We start from the raw sequence: 23,999 nt of genomic DNA, 5'->3' as shown, positions 1-23,999 counted from the left end.
TAAATGCCAGACACACAACTAAGGATTTAATTTAAAGTAATGAATTTCTGGCTTTAAATCTCTGGAAGGACATCAGTCTATATTTACACGTAGACCCAGCAGTGCTCTTACTCCAAATATGTTCATCTGTTAGTTTCAGACCTGTATGTTTTCTATTCTCTTGTATAAGACAAGTAGCAGGTCTTGAGCCGCCAAGTAGTTTTACAAATTTAACAGTCCCTGGTCAAATATAAGGAGTATGATCAATGAAGAGGATTTTTGCAAGTCTTAATATAGTTCCAAATCACTTCCTAGCAGTGAAAGCGACTTCGACAACACTTTTTGACTCCCACAAGCACATGAACAGTCCCAGCCAGGACAGTAATTTCACACTAGGGAACCCATGGATCCCTGGGCCCTGAGATGGCACACATGACCCTGTCTGGGCTCTGGGCACAGGGCCAGAGCATTGCCCAGCAGCACTTTAGCGGCAAAATTGATTTTGGCTCAGGCAGAGATTTGACAGGGTGCTGCTCTGGAGGAAGGGCTGTGCGGTGAAGTTGTCACAGTCATTTGTTATGCTGTGATATTGAAGCGGGCGCTTAATATGCCTGTGAGTGAGTTTATAGAGGCAGGAATCCACAGAAGAGTAGTCTTAGCCGTAGGAAGAGAGGGCTGCGCGGCTGCGGAGCCTCCTGATGCCGAGTGGGGAAGGGAGAGAGGGGGGAAGCCCCAGGGCAGGGGGCGTGGGGCTGCGCTTGGGCACCGGGGCCGGAGAAAGCCCATAAAGCGTCAGCTTACAGGAAGTGGGGAGTAACAGGTGAAGGCTCTGGAAGGTGAGGCATGTTTCTGCCTAAAAAGCTGATTTTTATTTATTTATTTATTTTAAATTAATGTAGTGCTGGTTGTGTGTTTTCATGTCTTCTCTTTTTCTTATATGGTGTTTTGCTCCCTGTCTGCAATTTGATTCAGGCTGAGGAGGTATGATTTAAATTTTGCTGTTCTGATGAAGCTAGATTCTTTGAAGTTTGCTCAAGATAGCTGCAGAGTGCTGGTAGAATAAAGGGATTTGCATGGGCAAAGTTGCTAAGCTGTTTCTGACCAGCAGATAAACTCTTATGGGAGGTTTTCATATTTCAGGTTAATAGATGGGTATGTAACACTTGAAAATTGTCTTGATATTACAGGGTTTTCCTTCTCCTTTTTTCACTGTAGTTTTGCATATTTATTCTCTTAGAAGTGTGGCACTTTCTCCTATTTTGTTCCTAATTTTCTTTACAGGAGAGTAAGAAAATCACTGTATTTGAATACACAGTGCAAGCATTCTTTTAAGTGTATTCAGCTTGACTTTAAATGTAAAAAAAAAAAAAAAAAAAAGCAACATATGTAGTCATAATGTGTGCGTATTTTTCTGTTAATCCTCACTGATAAATGTTGAGCGCACCAGAATATTTCAATGAAGTTCTAAGCAGGTGTGAGTCCTTACAGTACTTCCAGTCTCCCTACAAAGGGAGGGCTTTTTTATGTGTGTGAGTTTGTTGGGGGTGGGGGAGAGTCAGGTAGAGAGGAATACAGAGAGGACAGTACAAGACCCAGTCAAAAATTGGTTGCAGGCATAGTACACAGTTGTATATGCTACTCCAGCTTGCTTGGTTAATGCTTAAAGAAAACCATAATACAGCAACTAATGCTCTGCCATGTGTATGACCTACTAGTGCTGCTGCAGTTGGGAACAGGGCTGGCGGTATGAGCTGCAGGTGGCTGTGGCCAGGGGACTGCAGCTGCGTATGGTCTATAGTCACCCTGCACAGGTGTGGTGCTTGCTCTTGATTTTCTCTTTTTTTTTTTTTTTTTAATTTCTCCTGCCTTCCCATCTTTGAACCACTACTGCTGCCGACATGAACTTCTGTTTTGCCTCTGTCTCTGAGAAACTTTGAAGAGATCCAAATTGCTGCCTTCAGTGACAGCTGGGGTGAGCAGAGTTACAGAAAAGAGTACATGATGAGGGATTGCTTGACAGAGCTCTTAAGAGGGGTTTTTGTCTGGTATGGAAATGGGAATAGCTCACTCTTTTTCTGTCTTCTTCAAAGTGTGTTTGCACCTCTGCTTATGAAAGCCTGCTGGGAGGAAGAACAGTATTCTAACAAGAGTTGATTTCTGCCTCTGTATTTATTTAAGAATTCTTGCTGTACAGCTATTTCACAACTTTAAATGTTTAGGAAATAGAAAATATTGATTTAAGTAAACCTCATATTGTTTTATCTCTGTGCAATTATTGTCTTGAATTCCACATATTTAATCCTACTTTGTGGTTTAGAACTGTCCTTCACATTTTATGCACTGAATTATTTTTTGTTTATTTGGTTTGGTAACTGAATATGTGCAGGCATTTTTTTGCAGTTAGAGTGATGTAGCACATTCTTGTGCGCATGTATTGGTCATCTTTTGAAGTTCTTTCAGCTCCTATCTCATTACCTTAATATTACAAAGTTGCACCAGTAAAGGGCAGCAGAGCCCCTCAGACTTGGCCATCTGTAATTTCATGTGCCGTTGAACTGCCCTTGAACTGCTTTTTGGAAAAAATCTTACCACAATCAGCCTTTTGTGAATACTCTTCCACCTTTATCAATGGGAATCTATTCAAACTGGCCATTCCTATTGTGTTCATAATCATCGTATTCAAATTCTATGACTATGTTTAAATTGCTACTCTAACGATTTTCCTTGTGGTGAAGGACCACAATTTTAAGAGTTGTTGGTTTTTTGTTTTTTTTTTTTTTTTTCCCATGAGATGTTTTTTTTCTTCATACCTGTGATGTGACAAATCTCACTCCTTTCTCCTCTACCAGATTTAATTAGGTAAACAAGTGATTCTTTGCTTCTCTGTAGAGGAGTGAGCTTTGGGCTTGACTAGTGTACCATGGGTTTTTTTTTCTAACTTTTGTTATTCTGAGGGCAGGAAAAATGCTACTATTTGAGTAGTCTTTCTGAGCAGTAATTTCTTGACACAATTCCCTCTTCTTCTTGTGTCCTTCCTCCGCTTCCACTGCTGCGTGGAGACAGAGAACTTCAGAATGTATTGGACAGTTAATTGATTTTTTTTTTTTTCTTCCTGTAGTTAAGCTTCTAAATAAATTGATGAAAAAAAAAAAAACATTGAATGTGAAGAGATGGGAAAGGACTTTTACATGGAAAACCGACAGATCTCTGATTTTAATCTTACTTTGGAAAGGATGTGAGATTGGATTATCTTTAAGGCTGATTTCTTTAAAAGTTTGGGTTTTGAAGGTGGTTTTCTGATATATTTGGATGTTTTGAATATACTTGGATTTTTGGTGTATTTTCTTCTACTTCTATGAGCTTCATGTTCTAGTTGGTGGTATGAAAGTCTGTTTAAATTGATGATGCTCTGTATTCATTAAGTCAGTCACAGAAAAAAAAAGTGAATAAACATGAAGCATGAATTTACATTTTTGTCACTTTAAGAATTAGTAAGAAATACTTAAATGTCTGTATATAATTTATAGAACACACACATTCAAATTACTTCGCATACAACTCCATGAACATGACCACAAATGAGATTCTCTCCACACCACTACCCTGCCCCAGATGACCATATTCCAAAGGTCCTGTCTCTTCAGAAAAATGTGTGGAATAGAAATTCCTAGTAGTGTGTCCACAAGCTTGGCTAAGCTGGTAAGAGTTTGGAATGCAGATAACTCAGGAGTCAGTTGTTAAAACTGTAGTGTCTGTTACAATACAGGCTTGCATAACAACCAACCAACCAAAGATGCCAGTTTACAATCAAGGCATGTGCAATGGTAAGACACTCTAAGACCATATTTAGACAATACATTGGTAAGGAGAGTTCAAAATCCTGTATCTCTTTAGTTTATTAAGATATGTGCTGTTTGTTATGAGCAGGAAGTTTATTGCCATACATGCTATATTGACAAATTATTAATAATTTTTATTTACTTCAAATAACCCACTCTTTCCTTTAAATTTTGTCTGCTGCCTAAAGTATTCCTAACCAAAATTTAAAAAAATGCTAAATTAGTGAAGAAGTTTGTATACAAAGGGAGCTGGATAATGAGTAATGCAGATTTAGTGTCATGGTCGGTCAGTATAATTGCAAGCTGTTCTTGCTGGTGATAAAATTTGTTGAATAACTACTTTTAAAACACTATAGCTTTAAAAAAAAAAAAAGTCTAGGGCTTTTTTAATATTTATGAGCATATACAGTTCATGTTAAGTCATGCTCAGTGTTAATGCCCTACCAGTGTTAATGTTAGGTGGTGATCAATCTTCTCTTTCCACTTCTCACTGCTTTCCTTGAGATATTTCTGCTTCATGTGAAACTTAAGGCTGCACTGAACACTTACCAACATTAGCATTACAGTCATGGTTAGGCCTTTCATAGATAATATATCAAATATGCAGCTGTAGAGCTGGAATTGTAATTTACAGAAACCTTTTAAACAAAAGGGGGAGGAGAGGGGAAGAACGTTGACCCCAAAAATCAGTATCGGTTATTTGTATACAAGTTATTGATGTATTGTCTCTAAAAATAGCTGCCACTTTTATTTAGATAATGCTGCAAGTTATCATAGAACCCATGAATGCAAATTATACGTGGGGAAAAAAAAAAATAAATGTCTGAGTTTGTGGGAGAGGGCTCGACATACAGAAAGCCCACGTCTTCCAGTTTAGAGCCAACTGGAGAATGTGGTGATTCACAATCCCATGAACTGCCGGTTTCCATGTGCAATGTTTCTCTAAACTGTTTAGTTAAAAGTGCATATTCCTCTGAGCCTTTAGCATACTACAACATCTACATAATTATTCCCAAGTGTAAATGATGTGATTGTGACCTAAAACTTGCTCTTGCTGGCCTTTAGCTAGGGAGCATGTATGAGGAATAGTGACAGCTTGAAACTGTATTTATTACAGTGGTCTTAAATGAAAAGTCAAAGCATTTTTGCTTCTTCAATAAAAAACAAACAAAAACCCACACTCTTTTCTTTTTGTTATTTTGTCTGTTTAGAGCTCAAGTTTCAAGAGAATCTGAAGAACCAATCTGACTGCTTTGTCTGTCCTAGGCATAACGCATTTTTAATGATATTACTTAAGTGTGTGTTTTTTTAACTTAAGTTTCCTGACTTTCAAATTGAACAGAACACGTTTTGTTTTATGTAGTAGTATAGAGCCTCTCGGAGTGTGTAGGTATTACACTTTTTTTTACTGAAAATTCAGAGTATGCTAACGTAGCTGATATGGGTACACACTTTTTGTGACACCTGACAAATACAGACTTATCATCACATAAGCAATACCAATTAAATTGAAAAAGATTAGCATTCATGGATAGATTATTTGTCATCTTGATTTACTTGTTCTCAGTCTCTTAATATTGAATATGCTGGGTTGCTTACTCTGCTAAATTACTGAATTATGTCCAAATGTGTGAACCTAAGATCATCTTGGATTAGTTTACTTTCTAAATCTAAATGCTTAGATAGAAGAATAGCTTCCAGAAAACCTTGGTGGTTTTTGTTTTTTAACTTGCAGGGGAGGTAGTGATGGTGGTGTTCTGAATGTGTGCTGCATCCTCAACCATTTTGTCCCAGTAGACTTATCTACACTGACATTAAAAAAAAAAACAAGCAAGCAAAACAGAACAACAACAACAACAAAACCCAAACCCACCCACCAAAAAAACCCAAACCACAACAAACAAACACACTTCAAAAATCGCCTTTATCACTCTTTGAAAAGTATACTGCCATTAACAATAACTCCAGGCAGGCAAAGTAATACTGGAGTTTCCTGAGAATCACTGAAAAAGTCAAGTGTTTTGTGAAGGGACTGCAAGTCACAGCCCAGATGGATTTAAAAAATGATTTCTTGTTTGATAATGGCAAGATTGCTGTACTTTTCTGCTTTTTTATCCATAGCTAGTAAGCGTCCCTTACTAGGGCTATTCAAAACATCTGATATCTTCTTTATTTTACTAGCTTATTCCTTTGTGAATCAGAAGGTCTGGTTGTCCCAATATTTAATGAATAATTGCCCAAAAATGCAAAGAGGAAATATAAGTATCCATGGAAAAACTTCTCTCAGTAGTACTCCTAAATAGTTCTTTGCAGTTGTTTCTTTATTAGTCAGTTGCAGGTCTTTTTGCTTTACCACTCAGGTGAACGAAAAAAATCCAAGATTACTGTATGTGCCCTGCACCTTTTGCTAATTTGAATTGATCCTCCACAATAGCATTAGTATTTTGACTTAACTAATGAAGATCAAATCCATGCAATTACATATAACCTTGTTTTCTACTGGTGGTCTTTAAAATTCCTAGATTTGTGTCACTAGTTTATTTAAAAATATGTGTATATATATATGTATGTATGTCTAAATCAATTTATTTTTCTCTCACAGTAGCTATTTACTATGTATTGGTTTGTTTACATTTTCAGAATTGAGTGCATTTTAGTTCAAATTTATATCAAAGTTGTGTTCATGAACTTTTTGTCACATCATTTGAAATTGCATGGATTTTATATATATATATTTATTTTTTTTAATTTTTTTTTTTTTTTTTTTTGCTTTGAGTGATTCAGTAACCACTAGTTGGTGGACTCTTTAAGAATAAACATTTAAGCTGTTTTTTCTTAATTATGTACTGTAAAGCACTGGAAACACTGCATAGCTGCTCCTTTTCATCCAATACATTAGAAGATCTGCAAGTTCCTAAATGAAAAATAGCACAGAAGTTCCCAAATTAAAAATAGCACAGAACAGTGCTTGTTAATAATGCTGAAGGTGTTAAAAATAGCTGAATTTAAGGCAAAGACTTCTGTTAAGGTCAATAGGAATTTTACTATCTACTTCAATAGAAGGAGTTGCATATGCAGTGATATATGCAAATACATCTATTGTTTTGGAATAGTTAATGGTGTAAAAAATGGAGATGTTTATAAAACAGTTCATAACAAAGTAATATAGTTTTTCATTAGGGCAAAAAGCTTGCTTGTTTATTGATGTACATGATTGCTATATGCTGACATATATCAATATATATTATGCAAATCGTTCTCATCTGAAAGTAACTGTTTTGCATTCTGGCATCAGATTCAATTACAGTACTAAAATGGAGTCCCAAGTGAAGTCTTAAATTGATTTCTCCTCTCACAGCAATATACAGCACAGTGCATTGTTGAGTCACCACACACCTCTCAGTATTTCAGAGCAGTTGTCAGACTGAGATCTTTATCTTCCAATTCAGAAAGCAGAAATAATAATGATTTATGGACTTTGGCCTCAAGCTGCAGCAGTTCTATCACTTCAAAGAAGTCCTAGAATTCTGTAATGTGTGTACATGACCTGTGCTGTAAAGTACTCTCAGACATTGCCAGACTTTATCGGAGGTTAGTGGTAGTGGAAGGAAACTGGATTTACGTTAATTTGTCAGTTAATGTCTGTTGCTTGTATGTAATGGTGGTACGTTGGCAGAAAGAGTAATATTTTCAAAAACTTAGGGAAAATTTTTATTGTCGAATTGGATTTGCCTGTTTCAGGTCAGTCTGGTGCATGAGCAATCAAACCCACCATCAACCTGGTCTATACTGTTCCATTGCTGTAGTGTAGTTATTTCAGATATACAACACTTGAGGTGAATATGTAGTCTTCTCTACTTTGTGCTCAAATTGTTACATAATAAAGTGAGAGCATTTGTCATATTAGAGCCAAATTTCACGGTCGTGTGCTTTTTGTAGTATGCTTGCCTGTAGAAAATTTGTGCTGTATGAGAAAGCAAAGACTGAAAACACTGTTGTCTTAGGTCTAATAGACCTGTAAACTTAAGAAGAAAAAGATCTAAGAACTTACTTTTGCCCCTGAAGTGAAAACCCCAAATTCTCAGTGGTTGGAAACAATGTGCATCAAACTATAATATTGACATGTTAGCTTTTCACCAAAGAACATGAATCTAATTCCACCAAATTATGCATTGCCATTTGTTTATTCTTACTATTTTTTTTATGGAGCAGCCAAGCGTCATTCAGCTAGGCTATAAGGATAAGGAAAAGTGAAGGGTGTTTCAAAAGGATGGACCCAATTTGAAATCACTATATCTCTGCAGCCATGAACTACCAATGAATGAGACTCTTATAGTCTGTATAGCAAGTGGGGAGAACATAGAACATTTATAAAAAGGTTACTAAAACTTGATAACTCATTAAACTCTTAGTAATTTTTTTGTGTAATTGTAACATGTTGGGTCCATCTTTTTGAAATGCCCTGTATTGCAAGACATTAAAATACCAAGTGTATATAGTATTTGAGGATCAAAGTCTTTTTTGTTCTGGAGATTAGAAGTATACAGCAAGAGAATAAAATGAAGAAACTGTGAAAGGCTGTGTCTGTCCCACATTTGGAGACATCTTAGTATTTTTATACTTATTTTAGGACAGTTATGGTATCAGAACACTGATTAAAGTTTTAGTAATTGCAAATTGACAAATCTGTTGTGGTGTTGTTTTGTGTGTTTTAATGTTATGGTTGTGGTGTGTTTTTTGGTTTTTTTTTTTTCCCCCTTGTCTCTTTCCCTTGCTATGAAGTAACTGCATAGTTAGTTCTGTGGTAGCCAAGATGGAAACTGAGGATATACGAAGGAAATATTACTGTACACATAACTTCCCTGTTCCCCTAGAGATTTGCTACTGACTGCAGTACTTTACGTAGGGGTGACAGCACAGATAGGATAGAAGATGGACAGATGGCTTTGGTAGCCTAATCTGGACAATCTGTTTCCATATTTCTAGGAGCAGAATGAAGTGGGAGTTGGGTGCAGCAGAAACTACTTTATCTGTACTGCAACCCTGTTAAAGCTCTGTTTGTTATCCAAATCCCATTTGTCTAATTGAAATACTCAAATACTCAAAGGCTCATTTGACTCCTTCAAGCCACCATTTACTTAATAGAGCTGTTCTGCTCTTCTAACATGCTCTGTTCCCTGAAGTGTCACTGTATTGCCACTACAGAGTTGTAGTTTGTTGGTGTGTGTGTGTTTGTTTGTGTTTGTGTTTTTTGTTTTTTGTTTTTTTTTTGGTCCAGGTTGGTTAATAGCCTTGACAAAGCTCTAGTTCTTGTGTATCAGTCTCGATGTGTGAATGTCTATTTTATCTGCTTATCAGAGTTCAAGGAGCATCTGGACAATATTTTTTGTCATATGGTTTAGTTTTAAGTAGACTTATGAGGAGTACAGAGTTGGACTCATTAATCCTTATGGGTCCCTTCTGACTTCACAGATTCTGTGATTCTGTGATCTAAATTCTAGAGAATGCATTGGTCTATCACATGCAATAGCCTAGCTATCTTAAGGTAATAAACTTCAATATACATTTAAAAATACATTATTTACTATGATTTTTTTTTTTTAATTAAGAGTATAAATCTTATGTTACTAGATGTTGCTCTTAATTGCAGTTAATCTAACCCAAGGCAATAGTTAAGAGTATACCTGGTTATAATATCAAGATTAAATTTATTTCACTCTGACCGATGCAAAGCATTAATCAAGGATATAACAAAGGACATATTCTCACTTCATTTACATAAGGCAATCTTTTTTATATGTTGCACGCAATTAAACAAAATGTAATTCACATCTCAAAGCTATTTTTTTCTTTTTTAGGGTATATGGGTCAAGATGGCCATTTCGGATCATGCGAAAACAAGTACTGCGGACTGGGTAGACACTGTGTTGTGAATGGGGAGACTGGCCAGGCTGAGTGTGTGTGCATGGAGCACTGCAAGCCGCATTACAAGCCTGTGTGCGGCTCCGATGGAGAATTCTATGAAAACCATTGTGAAGTCCACAGGGCTGCCTGTCTGAAAAAGCAAAAGGTCACCATTGTACACAATGAAGATTGCTTCTTTAAAGGTAAGCACGGCTGAAAAATATCTGGAATATTGCTGTCAGGTATGTGTTTTCAAGCAGTTCCATTAAAGCTCTATAGGGGCTGTACTGAGTGTACCCTGAATAAATGACTCCAAAAATTAATGCAATAACTATTTCACTCTAGAGATATCTTATGGATTTTTTTCTTTTTGTGTGTATTCAGTGCTCTGGACAATCACCCTTTTTAACCTGAATAAACCAGTTGTCTCTTGGAAATTAATCCACAGTAGCTTGTTTTACAAATATGGCTGTTGACCTCATTCATCTGAATGTACTTACAGTCCCAAAACCCAAAGGATATTAATCTCTGTTACAGCAAAAGCAGAATTTAGAATTTCAGAGGAGTTTTGTAAGGCTGCATGACCTGTGCTTGTATTTGGCGTTGAAGTTGCTAGACCAGCAGCTTGTTCATGGCTAACGGGTGTTCCTTGCTTTGAATTTGAACTATGAAGAGTTTACTTGCATATTTACCAAAGCATGCACGTTTAGCAACTACTTAATCTTCTGAATGCTGAGAGATGCTAGCCTGAATGCTGAGTTATACCTTATGTTAAGTGTCTTATACTGAAGGTATAAAAAATGCAACTTGCTCTTTTTTACATAATTTGAGCACACCTTGCAGGTTGCTGGAACTCTGCCAATACAGACCCTTATTGAACATGTTTATAGTACTTTGCAGCAAATTTTTACTGGTTAAAACAGGCAGATGGCTTTTTTTGGGAAAAAACAAGGCCATTTTTTAATGAGCCTACCTAACGGTTGAATTAATAGTCTTTTGAAAAGCTGTCCTATTTTTGTTAATGTTGTTATATGTTGTGGATATAGTTGCATTCTGAGTAACAGCAATTCATAACTACTATCAGCACAGAAATAAGTCTACTGCAATAATTCCGTTAAATCAAATTCACTTTGTAGGGAACATGCATTTAAATTTCAGTGTTCCACTTAAATTTTAATCAGACTTTTCAAAGATTGTATTTCAGTATTAAACCGATCAAATAGAACATTTTAAGATTTTTCAAAGTTGAATTTTTCGCAGTATTTATGGTTGAGGTTTTGTCCTTCAAATGAAAAGATGGGCTTTCCTTACCAGATCCAAATATCCAAGGTCATGCACAAACACCGATATCTTTATTATTGTGACTATTTTATTTAGTAAAACAATTGAATACTGGGGATGAGGTTGGGAGAAACACAAAAAAATTCTTTCCTCAAGAAATTAAAGACAGAAAAAATAATACTTGCACATCTGGGTTTTATGTAATTGTTTCTTTTTGAGTAAAGGACGTGACTGCTAAGGTGAAGTGCCTTTCCTCTATTGCCTCCTTCCAGAGACATGTTAAGCTCAGTAACTTCATCAAAAAATGTTAAGGGACAGGGATTTATAGATTAAAGGTGGTGTATGGAAATCTTATAATGGGAAATAGAATTGTAAGTTATAGTGAATGTTTACATTTGTTCAAAACTTAATGTGGACACCAAATAAAATTGATACATCATCACAATATATAGACTTGTAGCCTGTGTTCTGAAGTAGTGGAAAATTAAAATTTGGTTTTAGGAGTGTAGCATATGGGGCTTGTAGGGAGTAGTTTGTGCAGTAAAACCAAAACATGATTGCTTCTATCTTGTGTCTTAACAATGACAATCTCTTTAAGAAACTGAGAACCTAAGCAGATTTAAAAACAATGAAACAAACAAACAAAAAACTTGAACAACTTTCTGGTTTAGATGATGCAGTACTCTGATAGAAGCAATGACAGTAAGAAACACTAAAATGTTGAAATTTATGAGGCTAATTTCAGTTCTTCAGTGTGCTACATACAACACAAATAAATTCAGAGAAGGTTTTTGCAAAAATATAGTGTTTCTTTTTCTGAAGGGGAAAGATGTGGTGAGATTTATTTACTGAAATGGAATGTAAGGCAGTACTTCAGCTAGAAATATCATCCAAATGCTGCCTAAAGTTTTTTAGCTCCTCTTTGTATTTTAAATTTACCACTTCAGTTTCATATTTCTGGACAATGAAATATCAGAACAGTGCTCAACTTCAGACACCTAATTTAGATTCTGGCTTAAAAAACCAGATTTCTCTGTTAGTCAGTGGCAATATTCAGAATAGAACTATGGTATCCAAGTGACTTACTCTAAACTGTTATTTATCAGGATACTCATCTTCTAATTAGAGCACTGTAAGTAAATGCCTACAAATAATGTAAAATATTTCATTTTCTGTTTTCTTTATCATATTATGTTGTGCTCAGTGATGTTAAACAGGTGAGACTGGGGGCAGTTATTTTTCCTTTATTTTATTTGGTATATATTGACATTACCAGTCTCAATTTCTACCTTGATAACTTCAGCTCATTCTTTACTGTAGTACAGCGCAGTGGTGTTAAAGCATTGTTGCCATTTGTGACTGTTGAATATGTCCTTCAACATTCACTGTATCTGTATGGTAAAGGAGCCAGAAGATTTCAAACTATTTTTGTGGGATATGTTCCTTTTGCAAGACACTTCTTAGCCCAACACTAGTAGATTGCCTTCAGTAAGGCTGAAGTCCTACCAGTTACTAGATCAAAAAGTATTAAAAAGTTAATAGGAAAAGTCCCTCAACAGTGGGAGTCCTGGATGGAGAATATGAACCCTGTCACTATTGATGATGTCTGGAGGGCACTGCCATACTTCCTCCTTGATAGTTTAGCTGGTATCTTGTAGCAAAGATGATCTCGCTTCAATGAGCTACTTCTGAGACCAGAGAAAAAAAAAAAAAAAACAAAACACACCAAAAAATCTTGCATTCAGAAAACAAATATTCTGTGCATGTTGTTTTGTCTTTCATAGAATTCTTTAATAAAGGCTAATGTGACCTGAGGGGACAGGGGAGGGCAGGAGGGGAAAGAGGCTCAACATGCCTGCAAGATGCTGTCTCTGACAACAATGACTCTCTCTATATATATGGCGATTGTAATCAAAAATTAAAGATCTTTTACTTCATCTTTTAGTGCTAATGAGGGTGGTTGGTGTGTGTGTGGCGGGGTTATTCCCCCCCCTCCACCCCAGTCAAACAGCTGTGTACTGGGGCTTTTTTTTTTTTCCCCCAAGACTGGAGAAGCTGAGAAATAGACCTTATTTAAGGGAGCAAACTTACCAGAAACACATTCGAGTATTCTGTGTCTGCTGGAAAATAAAATTTTATAAGCATATGTTCTGTATACCTGATTAACATTACAATAGCAGCCAAGTAGCTATAATTATTGAAATAATACATCTTGTAACCAAATGATTTATAGATTATTTCAAACATCATGAGTTCTGCTTAACGGTTTGAAAATTGTTCTTTTGGACATGGTGAGTGGAGTTAGAGTTGACTTGCTAGAGTGAAAGAGGTCTTTGGTTTAAATGCTGAAACTGAGAAATGTGTGTCTTACATAAGCTGTGCATGAAACAAAACAGATAACACGTATCAAATTCTTCCCAAAAAGCCATGTCTGAAACCTTTGATAAATGCATTTTGAGGAAGTGAAAGCTACCTATGTCAAAGCTGTACCCTCCTGATATAGTCCAACTGTAGGCTACCAGGTGGTGCGGGTAAACTGGAACCGTTTGGAGCAGTTAATAGAATATATGAACTGTTCTTCCCATTCCTGTATCTGACATGGGCATGGCCAGATTTATGGGACTTCTTCCTTTGTCATTGTAACTTGCTAAGTTTATTTTCTTGGCCTAAATTAAATCATATTTGGTATAAACATAGGAGTGAGACACAGGCATAGAACAGTACTTGAAGTAGAAACCTTTAAGTATCTCTGTCTTTTCCTGGTGTTTGAAACTGTCATGGAAATTGTACATTTTTGACATGAATAAAGATAGTGGCTACCCTTAATTAGAAATTACTTTTCACACAGAATCACAGAATGTTAGGGATTGGAAGGGACCTCAAAAGATCATCTTGTCCAATCCCCCTGCTGGAGCAGGAACACTTAGATGAGGCTACAGAGGTGGGTTTTGAATGCTTCCAGAGTAGGAGACTCCACAACCCTCCTGGGCAGCCTGTTCCAGTGCTCTGTTACCCTCACTGAGAAGAAGTTTCTTCTCAAATTTAAGTGGAACCTCTTGTGTTCCAGTTTTAAAACCATTACCCCTTGTCCTACCATTGGTTGTCACTGAGAATGGAGCCTGGCTCCATCCTTGTGACACTCACCCTTTACATATTTATAACCATTAATGAGGCCACCCCTCAGTCTCCTCTTCTCCAAACAAAAGAGACCCAGCTCCCTCAGCCTTTCCTCATAAGGGAGATGCTCCACTCCCTTAATTATCTTTGTTGCCCTGCGCTGGACTCTCTCCAGCAGTTCCCTGTCCTTCTTGAACTGAGGGGCCCAGAACTGGACACAATATTCCAGATGTGGTCTCACCAGTGCAGAGTAGAGGGGAAGGAGAACCTCTCTGGACCTACTGACCACACCCCTTCTGATACACCCCGGGATGCCATTGGTCTTCTTGCCCACAAGGGCACAGTGCTGGCTCATGGTCATCCTGTTGTCCACCAGGGCCCCCAGATCCCTTTCCCCTACACTGCTTTCTAATAGGTCATTCCCCAACCTATACTGGAACCTGGGGTTGTTCCTACCCAGATGCAATACTCTACACTTTCCCTTGTTGTATTTAATTATTTTTTTTCCTTGCTCAACTCTCCAGCGTGTCCAGGTCACACTGGATGGCAGCACAGCCTTCGGATGTGTCACCCACTCCTCCCAGCTTGGTGTCATCAGCAAACTTGCTGACAGTGCACTCTAGTACCTCATCGAAATCATTGATGAATATATTGAACAATACAGGCCCCAGTACTGACCCCTGAGGCACTCCACTAGATACAGGCTTCCAACTAGACTCCACCCCATTGAGCATGACTCTCTGGCTTCTTCCCTTCAGCCAGTTTGCAGTTCACCTCACTACCCAGTCATCCAGACCGCACTCCTTCAGTTTAGCTGTGAGGATCCTGTGGGAGACTGTGTCAAAGGCTTTACTGAAGTCAAGGTAGACCACATCCACCACTCTGCCGTCATCTGTCCACCTTGTTATGTCCTCATAAAAGGCGATGAGGTTGGTCAAGCATGACTTTCCCTTGGTGAAGCCATATTGACTGCCCCTAATGACCCTCTTATACTTGATATGCCTTGAGATGGCACCAAGGATAACTTGTTCCATCACCTTTCCAGGGATGGAGGTGAGGCTGACCGGTCTATAGTTACCTGGGTCCTCCTTCTTGCCCCTTTTTGAAGACTGGAGTGACATGTGCTTTTCTCCAGTCCTCAGGCACCTCTCCCATTTCCCAAGACTTAGCAAAGATGATGGAGAGTGGTCCAGCAATGACCTCAGCCAGCTCCCTCAGCACCCACGGCTGCATCCCATCTGGTCCCATGGATTTATGGATGTCCAAATTGCCTAATTGCTCCCTAACCCAGTTCTCAACAACCGAGGCAAACTCCTCCATTGTTCTGACTTCCTCTGGGGCCTCAGGGGTATGGGGTTCCTCAGGACAGCCTCCAGCAGAGTAGACAGAGACAAAGAAGGAATTGAGTAACTCTGCCTTCTCTGTATCTTCTGTCACCAGGGCACCCACCTCGTTCATCAGTGGGCCTACATGGCCTCTGGTGTTAGTTTCATCTGCCACGTATTTGAAAAAGCTCTTTCTGTTGTCCTTGACCCCTCTCGCCAGGTTGAATTCTAAGGAGGCTTTAGCTTTCCCAGTTGCCTCCCTACACTCTCTGACAGCTGCCTTATATTCTTCCCAAGTGGCCAGCCTCTCCTTCCATGATCTGTAAACTCTCCTCTTCCACTTTTTCTCCATTCTTCTTGTTATTTTTCTGTCAGTTGCTTATTGGCATGTCGTGATAACTTGCTTCAGACGCTGAATCATTTTTCCTAATGTCTTGGTTGAATGTTGACTATGACCCCTTGAGATACTCAATAAGGTGTCTCAACATTTTCTGGTAAAGAGAAAAAATTTATTCTGCAGAGAAGGTAATTACTATTTTGTCTATAGAAAAAGGGTTTATATTAGAAGTATTTTCTATACTTGTTGAGTCCTTTCTTTCATACCTGTGAAGTCCAGTGTCTTCTGACTAGATGTTAGTGAATGCAAGTTCCACAATCACTTTCAGAGGTGTTCTTGGGCCTTAAGTGTCAAAAAATGTTTCAAAATATTTAAGATTATTCTAAGAACTTAATGGAACTCTTTAGGAAATCCTTGGTGATCTAAGAATGATCTCAAATTATTATTTCAACTAATAGGAAAATGAAGGAATGAGGAAGTGACCAGCTGCCTGGTTATTAGTTTACTTAGCCTGGTTATCATATTTTTGGCTTTACTAGCTTTTAACTCCTGAAGAGAATACAGGAGACGGTAGGAGAAAAGGGAAAGTGAAGGAAATAATGGAGCGAAGGTAGGGAGTGAGTGTATCAAGGAGAAAAAAAGGGATGGCTAAGTGCCAAGATGGTCAGTTTGGTAGTAAAAATAAGAGGAAACAAATTATGAACTAAAGGAAATACTAGTGGCAAAAATCAAAGTTCAAAGCTTCAATTACTTACAATATCTTATATTGACAGTGTAAGATGGGAAGTCTGTGCTGCTGTGCCCTTCTGGCTTGGCACTATGTTTGCTGGCTTGCTGACTACATAGTTCTCTGCCTGGGTAGCCTCTGCCTCCTGTCTGCTCCCAGTGGCCTGGCTGTTCTCAAGCCATGTGCTTAGCGTTGCAGAGCAGCTTCATGTTTTGTGTGAGAAAAGAAATCCCACCATCAGGCTCCCACTGCATTTGGTACTGTTGTGTAATGCTTTCCTGACTGTCACTTGCTGTAGCTTTAACAAGCCCCAGGGGATGGTGATTCAGAGGGACTGGAGTTGCTTTGCTTAGTGCCTCCACTGCTATCTTCATTCTGTGAAGTGGCACTATGAAGTCCATGGGTGTGTCCTGAATTTAGAAGTCTGCAGGCTTCTTCGGCTTCTGAAAAATTCAGTTGGATTCTTGCATGGGACAGTATGCTGAGTGGTGAATACTCCACACCGAGTGTTAAATAAGCTTCAACTATGTTTTGCTGCTAACTTCAATTACTTCACTTCCATAAATCCAGGCCAATAAAGAGACTAAAAACTTTCCCCTGACAAACTTCATCTTATATTTTCTTTGCACCATCAGCTTCTTGTACGTTTTACACTAAACCTGTTTCTATTCACAGTGATACAATCAATCATTATGACAAACTGCTATTTACTAGGAAGCCACCGGAATGTAACAGATACTCCTTTGTACTATGACTTTTCTGGAATATTTCTGGAATAAAGATTACTTCATATCTAAGCTTTTTACTTACAAGTAACTTTCATAGCATCCTTATTACTGTTACTTTACTTCTCTTCCTCTTTTAGTCTGTTTTTTTATTTATTTAATCTGTTAAACTCTCTGTGTGCTTCAGATTTCTTATTACTTTTACTAAAATGGCTAGATTTCTGAGGACTGCTGTAATGTTTGCTTTTCAGTCTGGTTCCAAAAGAGAAAGTAGAATCTTAGGTAAGAAAGTTTGCTGTTGTTTAGGGTATTGAGGATTAGAGCTGACTATAAACAAATTCAAAAGGGATATGGGCAAAGTCGAAAAAGTTCAGAAGACGCCAACAAGAATGACTAAAAGTACTAAATGGCTTATAAGGGAAATGGAAGAGGCTTGTGAAATTGTTGGGGCATGCTGAAGGTGGATGTTAGTAGGTTGTCTTGTGTTCCAATAAAAGAATTAAAAATTATCAAATAAGGCATCAGGAACAGATTCAAAACAAGCTTTTGTGTGTGCTTTGTACACAGCAGATCTCATCAGTAAAAACAACAGGGTTTTTCACAAGCAGACTTTGCAAATACTAGGGGAGAGGCTGAAGGCTTTTTTTGTTTTAAAGACGGCTGGGGGAATTGAGGTCTTTTGCAACCAAAGTGATTGTATGAAGTGAACTAAATCCTAACAGTAGCCCACAGAAAAGATCTAGAACACTGGTCTTGCCTCTTTAGTGACTACAACAGGACTAGATAATTTTTTTTTTTTGCCTATGTGTGATTTGTGACCCAGGTGATTGTGGTCTTAGATTGGTCCTAAAATATTGGCACATTCATTTAGAAGCGTTGACATTTATTTCATCTGATTTGATGTTCATATTCTTCAAACGGAAACATTTAAGTTTCTGTTTCACTCCAGGAAAAATTGCATCTGATCTTAAATATAATAAATCTTGAATACTCACACTGGAGAGAGTCCAGCATAGGGCAACAAAGATGATTAAGGGAATGCAGCATCTGCCTTATGAGGAAAGGCTGAGGGAGCTGGTTCTCTTGGAGAAGAGGAGACTGAGGGGTGACCTCATTAATGTTCACAGATATATAAAGGGTGAGTGTCACGAGGATGGAGCCAGGCTCTTCTCAGTGACAAACAATGATAGGTCGAGGTGCAGTGGGTACAAACTGGAACACAGAAGGTTCCACTTAAATAAAAGAGGGAACTTCTTCTCAATGAGGGTGACAGAGCACTGGAACAGGCTGCCCAAGGAGGTTGTGGAGTCTCCTACTCTGGAGGCATTCAAGACCTGCCTGGACACGTTCCTGTGTAGCCTCATCTAGGTGTTCCTGCTCCGGCAGGGGGATTGGACTAGATGATCTTTCGAGGTCCCTTCCAATCCCTAACATTCTGTGATTCTGTGATTAATTTAGTGTTGATCATTAGTTAGTCTTTCAAAAGAAATTTAGGAATGACATTCCGGTACAGTGTTTTCATTGCAACAGAACTTGTTTCTAAGACATCTAAAATGTCTTTGCTTTTATTGTTTGGCTATCATCTGCCTTCCCTGTTGAAGTTCTCAAAAACAACATTATTATCCTCTTTCTGAAAGCTTGAATTCCTGCAGGCAGCATACACCCTTAAGGTTGCTGATAAACTGTCAGGCTTCAACTGTTGCTCCAGATGTATATTCAACATAAACTGGATTATGAAAAGAAATATGAAAAATCTTTTCAGAACTCTATCAGAAGACTAAGTAAGAAAGATTCTGCTTGATCTTAAAACATATTTCATACAGCATAGGAATTATTTAGCTTATATCAGGAATTGAGGTCATGATTTACATATGTTCACTTTGGTGCAACACTTATGATTTAAGGCTAATTTCTTAAGTATGAATTCACACAGAGATCGTAAATGCTTTTAACTATTAACATTAGCAATTGTGCATTCGCAGAGTGGTAAACATCACTGTTGTGTTAATGTCGGGTATATATTCTGCTTCTTTCAGCATTTTTTGTTGGAAAGTGATGCTCTAACCAATGGAAAACTGGTTCTTTTTATTGCCCTTTGAAGCTATGACCTAAATTTTAGTACTGTTCCTCTTGTCTGCTGTCCCCACATGACTCATTTTCTTGAGTTGCATTGCTCAGGAGATTTGGAAGACTGCCATCATTTTTCCTCAAGCATGCCCACAATTGTCTTAAATTGCCTAAACTAACAGAGATGCAAGGCGTACATATGTAATACCTGCTACTAAGTCTGCGGAGTAAAGTTGGGTGTAAGATACTTATGAGAATATGCAAATAACATACTTCATTTAAAAACTAAATATTGAACATACCCTGCTTTCATTGCTGTTAGTGATATTGTACCACTTTGCAGCTAAAGCCTAGAACTCTACTCTTTTTTCCTTCTTTCAAATTAAATTCATAGATTTAAAATACAAGATGAGGCAGTGACAAGCCTCAAACACATTATGAATATAAGATATTTTTGACTGGCTGAAGACATCTCTTACTTTCAGTAGCTAGAGCAGTCCCAATCTTTGTATATTAATTCCTTCGACAGTGAAATAGATGTGTCAATAAACTAAACCTGTTATGTATTCTGCAGTTACGCTTTTTCTGCTTCTGCTGACGATGTTTAATCTATTCAAAGAAGCTGCATTTACACTGAAAGCTACATTCTAAAGTCTCTATCATGTCACTGTATCAGAGAAGCAACATTTTAAATGTGGATATGATTACCCAGATTGTCTATTTTCTTAGTGTGGATGGCAACTCAGTGCCTATTTGTGATAATATACTTTACTTACAGGCTGTATGAAATTCAGGAATTTGGCTGAAAGTACATTTAGTGTTTTTTATTTTGGTGGGATTTTTTTTCCACTTCTGCAAGTAAATGGGAAAGAGTGCTTAACTGGAGAAAAAAATAGTTTTAGTTATTTATTTTTTTTTCTTCTCCTTAAAATGGAGACACTGTGTTTGCGTGAGCAGTTTCACAAATGCTTATAACTCCTCTATACTTGCCAATACAACTACAATAGTTCTTCCAAGTCTGTATACCTGGATAATATTTACTAGAAGTAAGCCTTTTTCATTAGCAGTGCATATATTGTTCATTCTTGCTCTAAATTATTCTTAGTCATTGTGGGTTTTTTAGGTATTGAACGAAGTGCCTCATTCACCTTCTTTTACTGTAACAAATACTTTGTAAACTTCAATTTTTCAGTTCAATTTGCATTTGGTTGAATAGTGCAACAGTAGTTATTTCTAAGTGTTACTTATGGAAGCAGGTGATGTACAGGATCTTGTATCATTCCTTCCATACAAGGGATCATGATGGGAGAGGGACTGTGTATCTGTAGCACTGATATTATGAGAAATCAAAGGGATGAGCCAACAAAGTGCCCTTGTGATGAAGAAGGCTGACGGCATCCTGGGCTGCATTAGACAATGTATTGCCAGGAGATTGGGAGAAGTGATCCTTCCCACCTGCTCAGCACTGATGAGGCCACACCTGAAGTACTGTGTCCAGTTCTGGACTCCCCAGTACAACAGAGACATGGGCATACTGGAGAGATTTTGGCGAAGAGCCATAAAGATGTTTAGGGAACTGAAGTATCTCTTCTCTAAGGAAAGGATGGGACTGGTCAGTCCAGAGAAGAGAGGGCTCAGGGGGAGCCCATAAATGTGAATAAATACCTGAAGGTACAAAAAGGATGGAGCTGGGCTCTTCGCAATGGACACAAACTGAAACACGGGATGTTGGGATGTTCTGTCTGCTGTCTGTCTGAACATCAGGAGGTGCTTTTTTTTTTTTTTTTTTTTTTTGTGAGGGTGACCCAAGCACTGGCACAAGTTGCTCAAAGAGGTAGTGGAGTCTTCTTCCTTCGACCTGTTCAAAACCTGACTGAACCTGGACCTGGACCTTGGCAACCAGCTGTAGGTGGCCCTCTTGAGGAGAGGGATTGTACCAGCTGACCTCTAAAGGCCCCTTTCATCCTTAACCATTCTGTGATTCTGTGGATAAGTACCACCAACAAACACCCTTACTTTACACGTGCTTTTGAAGGGCCAGAAAGTAGCATGCCATGCTCTACTTCAGCCAGTAGTTTCTAGCGCTTTTGAGGGAGAATTGGAGAGAACAGAGGAAGAGAAATAGAGGTAGAGTTCTGGTAAAGTGCGGTCAGTGGAGAGGTAGCATTAAAGTTCTACTAGTGCCCTCCTTTCTAACCTTGTAGCTCAGGCCTGCTGTTGCAGGTAGGAAGGTACACACAGGATAGATTTTCTTTGCTCTTCTGCTAGGTCCGTACTGTCATAAATGTGTTGACACATTGCTGGGAGTACGGGGATTGTACAAGTATGATTCAAATAGTCTCTGCATCCTCAATGTCTATGTTAATATGAACTTAAAATAAGCTTTAGAAAAGGCAAAAAAGCCACTGCACAACTCTTTGTGGCATTCTAAAATAAATAATGGTGCTGTCTAATATTGTGAGAAACAGAGGTGCTCAAAACTGGAAAACAATAGGCAACTGTAGTCCATAACGTAGCTACAAAATGACTGCATGTACTCCAAACTTAAAACTTCTTGTTGCCTATTAGAATTCTTCACTTATTTTTATCAAATCAGGTTATTTTTAGATATCAGTTGGGAACTATAGAGCAGTGAAATTTGTTAGACAACACATAAAACTAAATTTAAACTGTGTTGTCATGTATTTGTAATGAACAGAGGAAATCATGTCTTTAGGTAGACATTTAAGTTAGGGTTTTATTTGGTTTAGAAAAACAACAAACCGTTCAGCTAATGTACATTGGTTTGAATGCAAACTTTTTAGAGTTTTAATTAAAATCATGTCAGAATTGTCATTAGGTCTTGTGGGAAATGTGTCTGATGGAACATATTGTTGGCCGTTAAAAATCGTTAACACTTGGATACATATACAAGGCATTGACATAATATTTGTAATTCAAGTTGGCTAGTATGTGATGTAGCAACTGAACAAAGCAATAGCCTCCGAAGAATTTTTTTTTTCCCGTTTTCGAAGTGATGGTACGAGCAAGTGTGGTAAATGGCCAGAAAATAATTAGCTACAAGCATTTTCTAACAGAGGCAGACTTGGGCAGTATACACTCTTAATCGTGTTATAGACAAGTAAACAAAATAACTAACAGCATGATTTTGATGAATGTTGTAGTGTATTTATTCTATTTATTGACAGGACGTGGTGGGGTTTTTTACACTAAATATATTACCTCCATTTAAAAAAAGTTAATTATCTATATCATTGTACACTAATTTTAACCTTTGCAGAGACCCATAATAAGTGGACTTATCCGATGACAGCGTTTTCTTTATTTGTTATGGAATTGTTGATGCCATACAACACTCCTTTTAACATAAATTACAATTAAAAGAGAGCATATTAGCAAATTAAGGGACAGAATTGGTCCTGAGATAAACCAGACTTGGCTTATGTGGAAAGCTATATGGAATGTCCCAAAGAATCCTCCAGCTGAAACTGATTTTTAAAAGCATAATTTCAGGAATTCAAAATAGTTAATTTTTGCCTCAGTATAATTTAGTTCCCTTTTTGTTTGACTCTGATCTTTTCCCTTTTGCTGTCATTGAAATCACAGAGCTTTGCTACTGATATTAAAAATACATTCATATTTACAGAATGTATATTATTTGAAGTTTTTACTTTTCATGAAAAACTATGTTGCTTTAAAAAAGTTATTTGAGATTAGAAAATGTTTCTACTGTTATTTGCCTTAGCAAATGTGCTTTTCATGGTATTCAGCATAGAGTAAATGAAATTTGATAAACTGCACAATAAAATGTAATTAGATCTTTTAGTTTTTTCTTTATTTGTAATGATAATGTGGATTTAATTTAAAACTGTTGAAAACAAACAACAGAAATAAAGGAAAAGAGATTACAGCAAAAATAGGTGAAAGTGTAGCCCAAAGAAATATGCTGAAGTAAAATTATGGAAAACTTTCACTTGCTAAGAATGATGTTTTATATTTTTGCATTTACTTGTATTGGCTTTGGGTGCAATTAAATCCTGAACTGTATACTGCCAGGAAAGTTTGTCTCCCTCAGGGCTGAAACAGATGGTGAATTTTTTTTTTCTTTCCACTATTTAGAGACCAAGACTGCTGAATCTCTAGAAGAAAGTGTTTTTGCCAAAGAAAACTGCTGATGTTGGTCTTAAAGCAGTAGAGTTCTTAGCTGTATTCTCTATAGGGTTATTACTAGGACTCCTGGTAAACATGCAGTATATTGAAGCTTTGCTATTAGCACTGTTTTAATACAGATTTGATCTCTATCTAGTAATGTTAGTTGTACAGAAGAGAAAAAGTGCTACTGACTAATAAAACTGCAAGTTTTCATTCCTTACTCAGGCTTTTTTTGTCAAGGTACTTCACTGTGCAAGGAGGAAGCTATGAACTTAGCATTTCCCAGTCATCATGTTGATAATTAAAAGAATAACAACTGAACCGTTTCTAAGAATATGAAATTTACTTGTGTTTATGATTAATCAAACCTGGAAGGTGAGGAACAAAAACACTTGTGATGTCTAGTAAAATGGCAAGACTTGTATATCAGTAAAAATACTGTAAAGTGAGAAAGGTAACTGTGCGGTGTTAAATACTAATTATGGTCAAGAAGTTGTTTCATTACTGCTCCTAAATTTAAGACAACTGCCAAATGGATCATTTCTT

General features: G+C 37.5%; 1 protein-coding gene across 1 annotated transcript in view; it reads left to right on the top strand.

Annotated features, from left to right (window-relative positions):
• Window positions 1-23,999, top strand: part of FSTL5 (follistatin like 5) — a gene marked incomplete at both ends in the record, with an annotated part of 271,920 nt that overhangs the window by 50,799 nt on the left and 197,122 nt on the right. The window contains one exon of the mRNA XM_080343428.1: window positions 9,677-9,925. Within this exon, the coding sequence (XP_080199554.1) occupies window positions 9,677-9,925 (249 nt within the window). The remainder of the gene's footprint in view (window positions 1-9,676; window positions 9,926-23,999) is intronic.

This window comes from Nesoenas mayeri (genome assembly GCF_963082525.1).
Source record: "Nesoenas mayeri genome assembly, chromosome: 4".
NCBI lineage: Eukaryota > Metazoa > Chordata > Aves > Columbiformes > Columbidae > Nesoenas > Nesoenas mayeri.
Note: the sequence above shows the minus strand (reverse complement) of the source record. Positions and strands in the feature narration are given on the sequence as shown.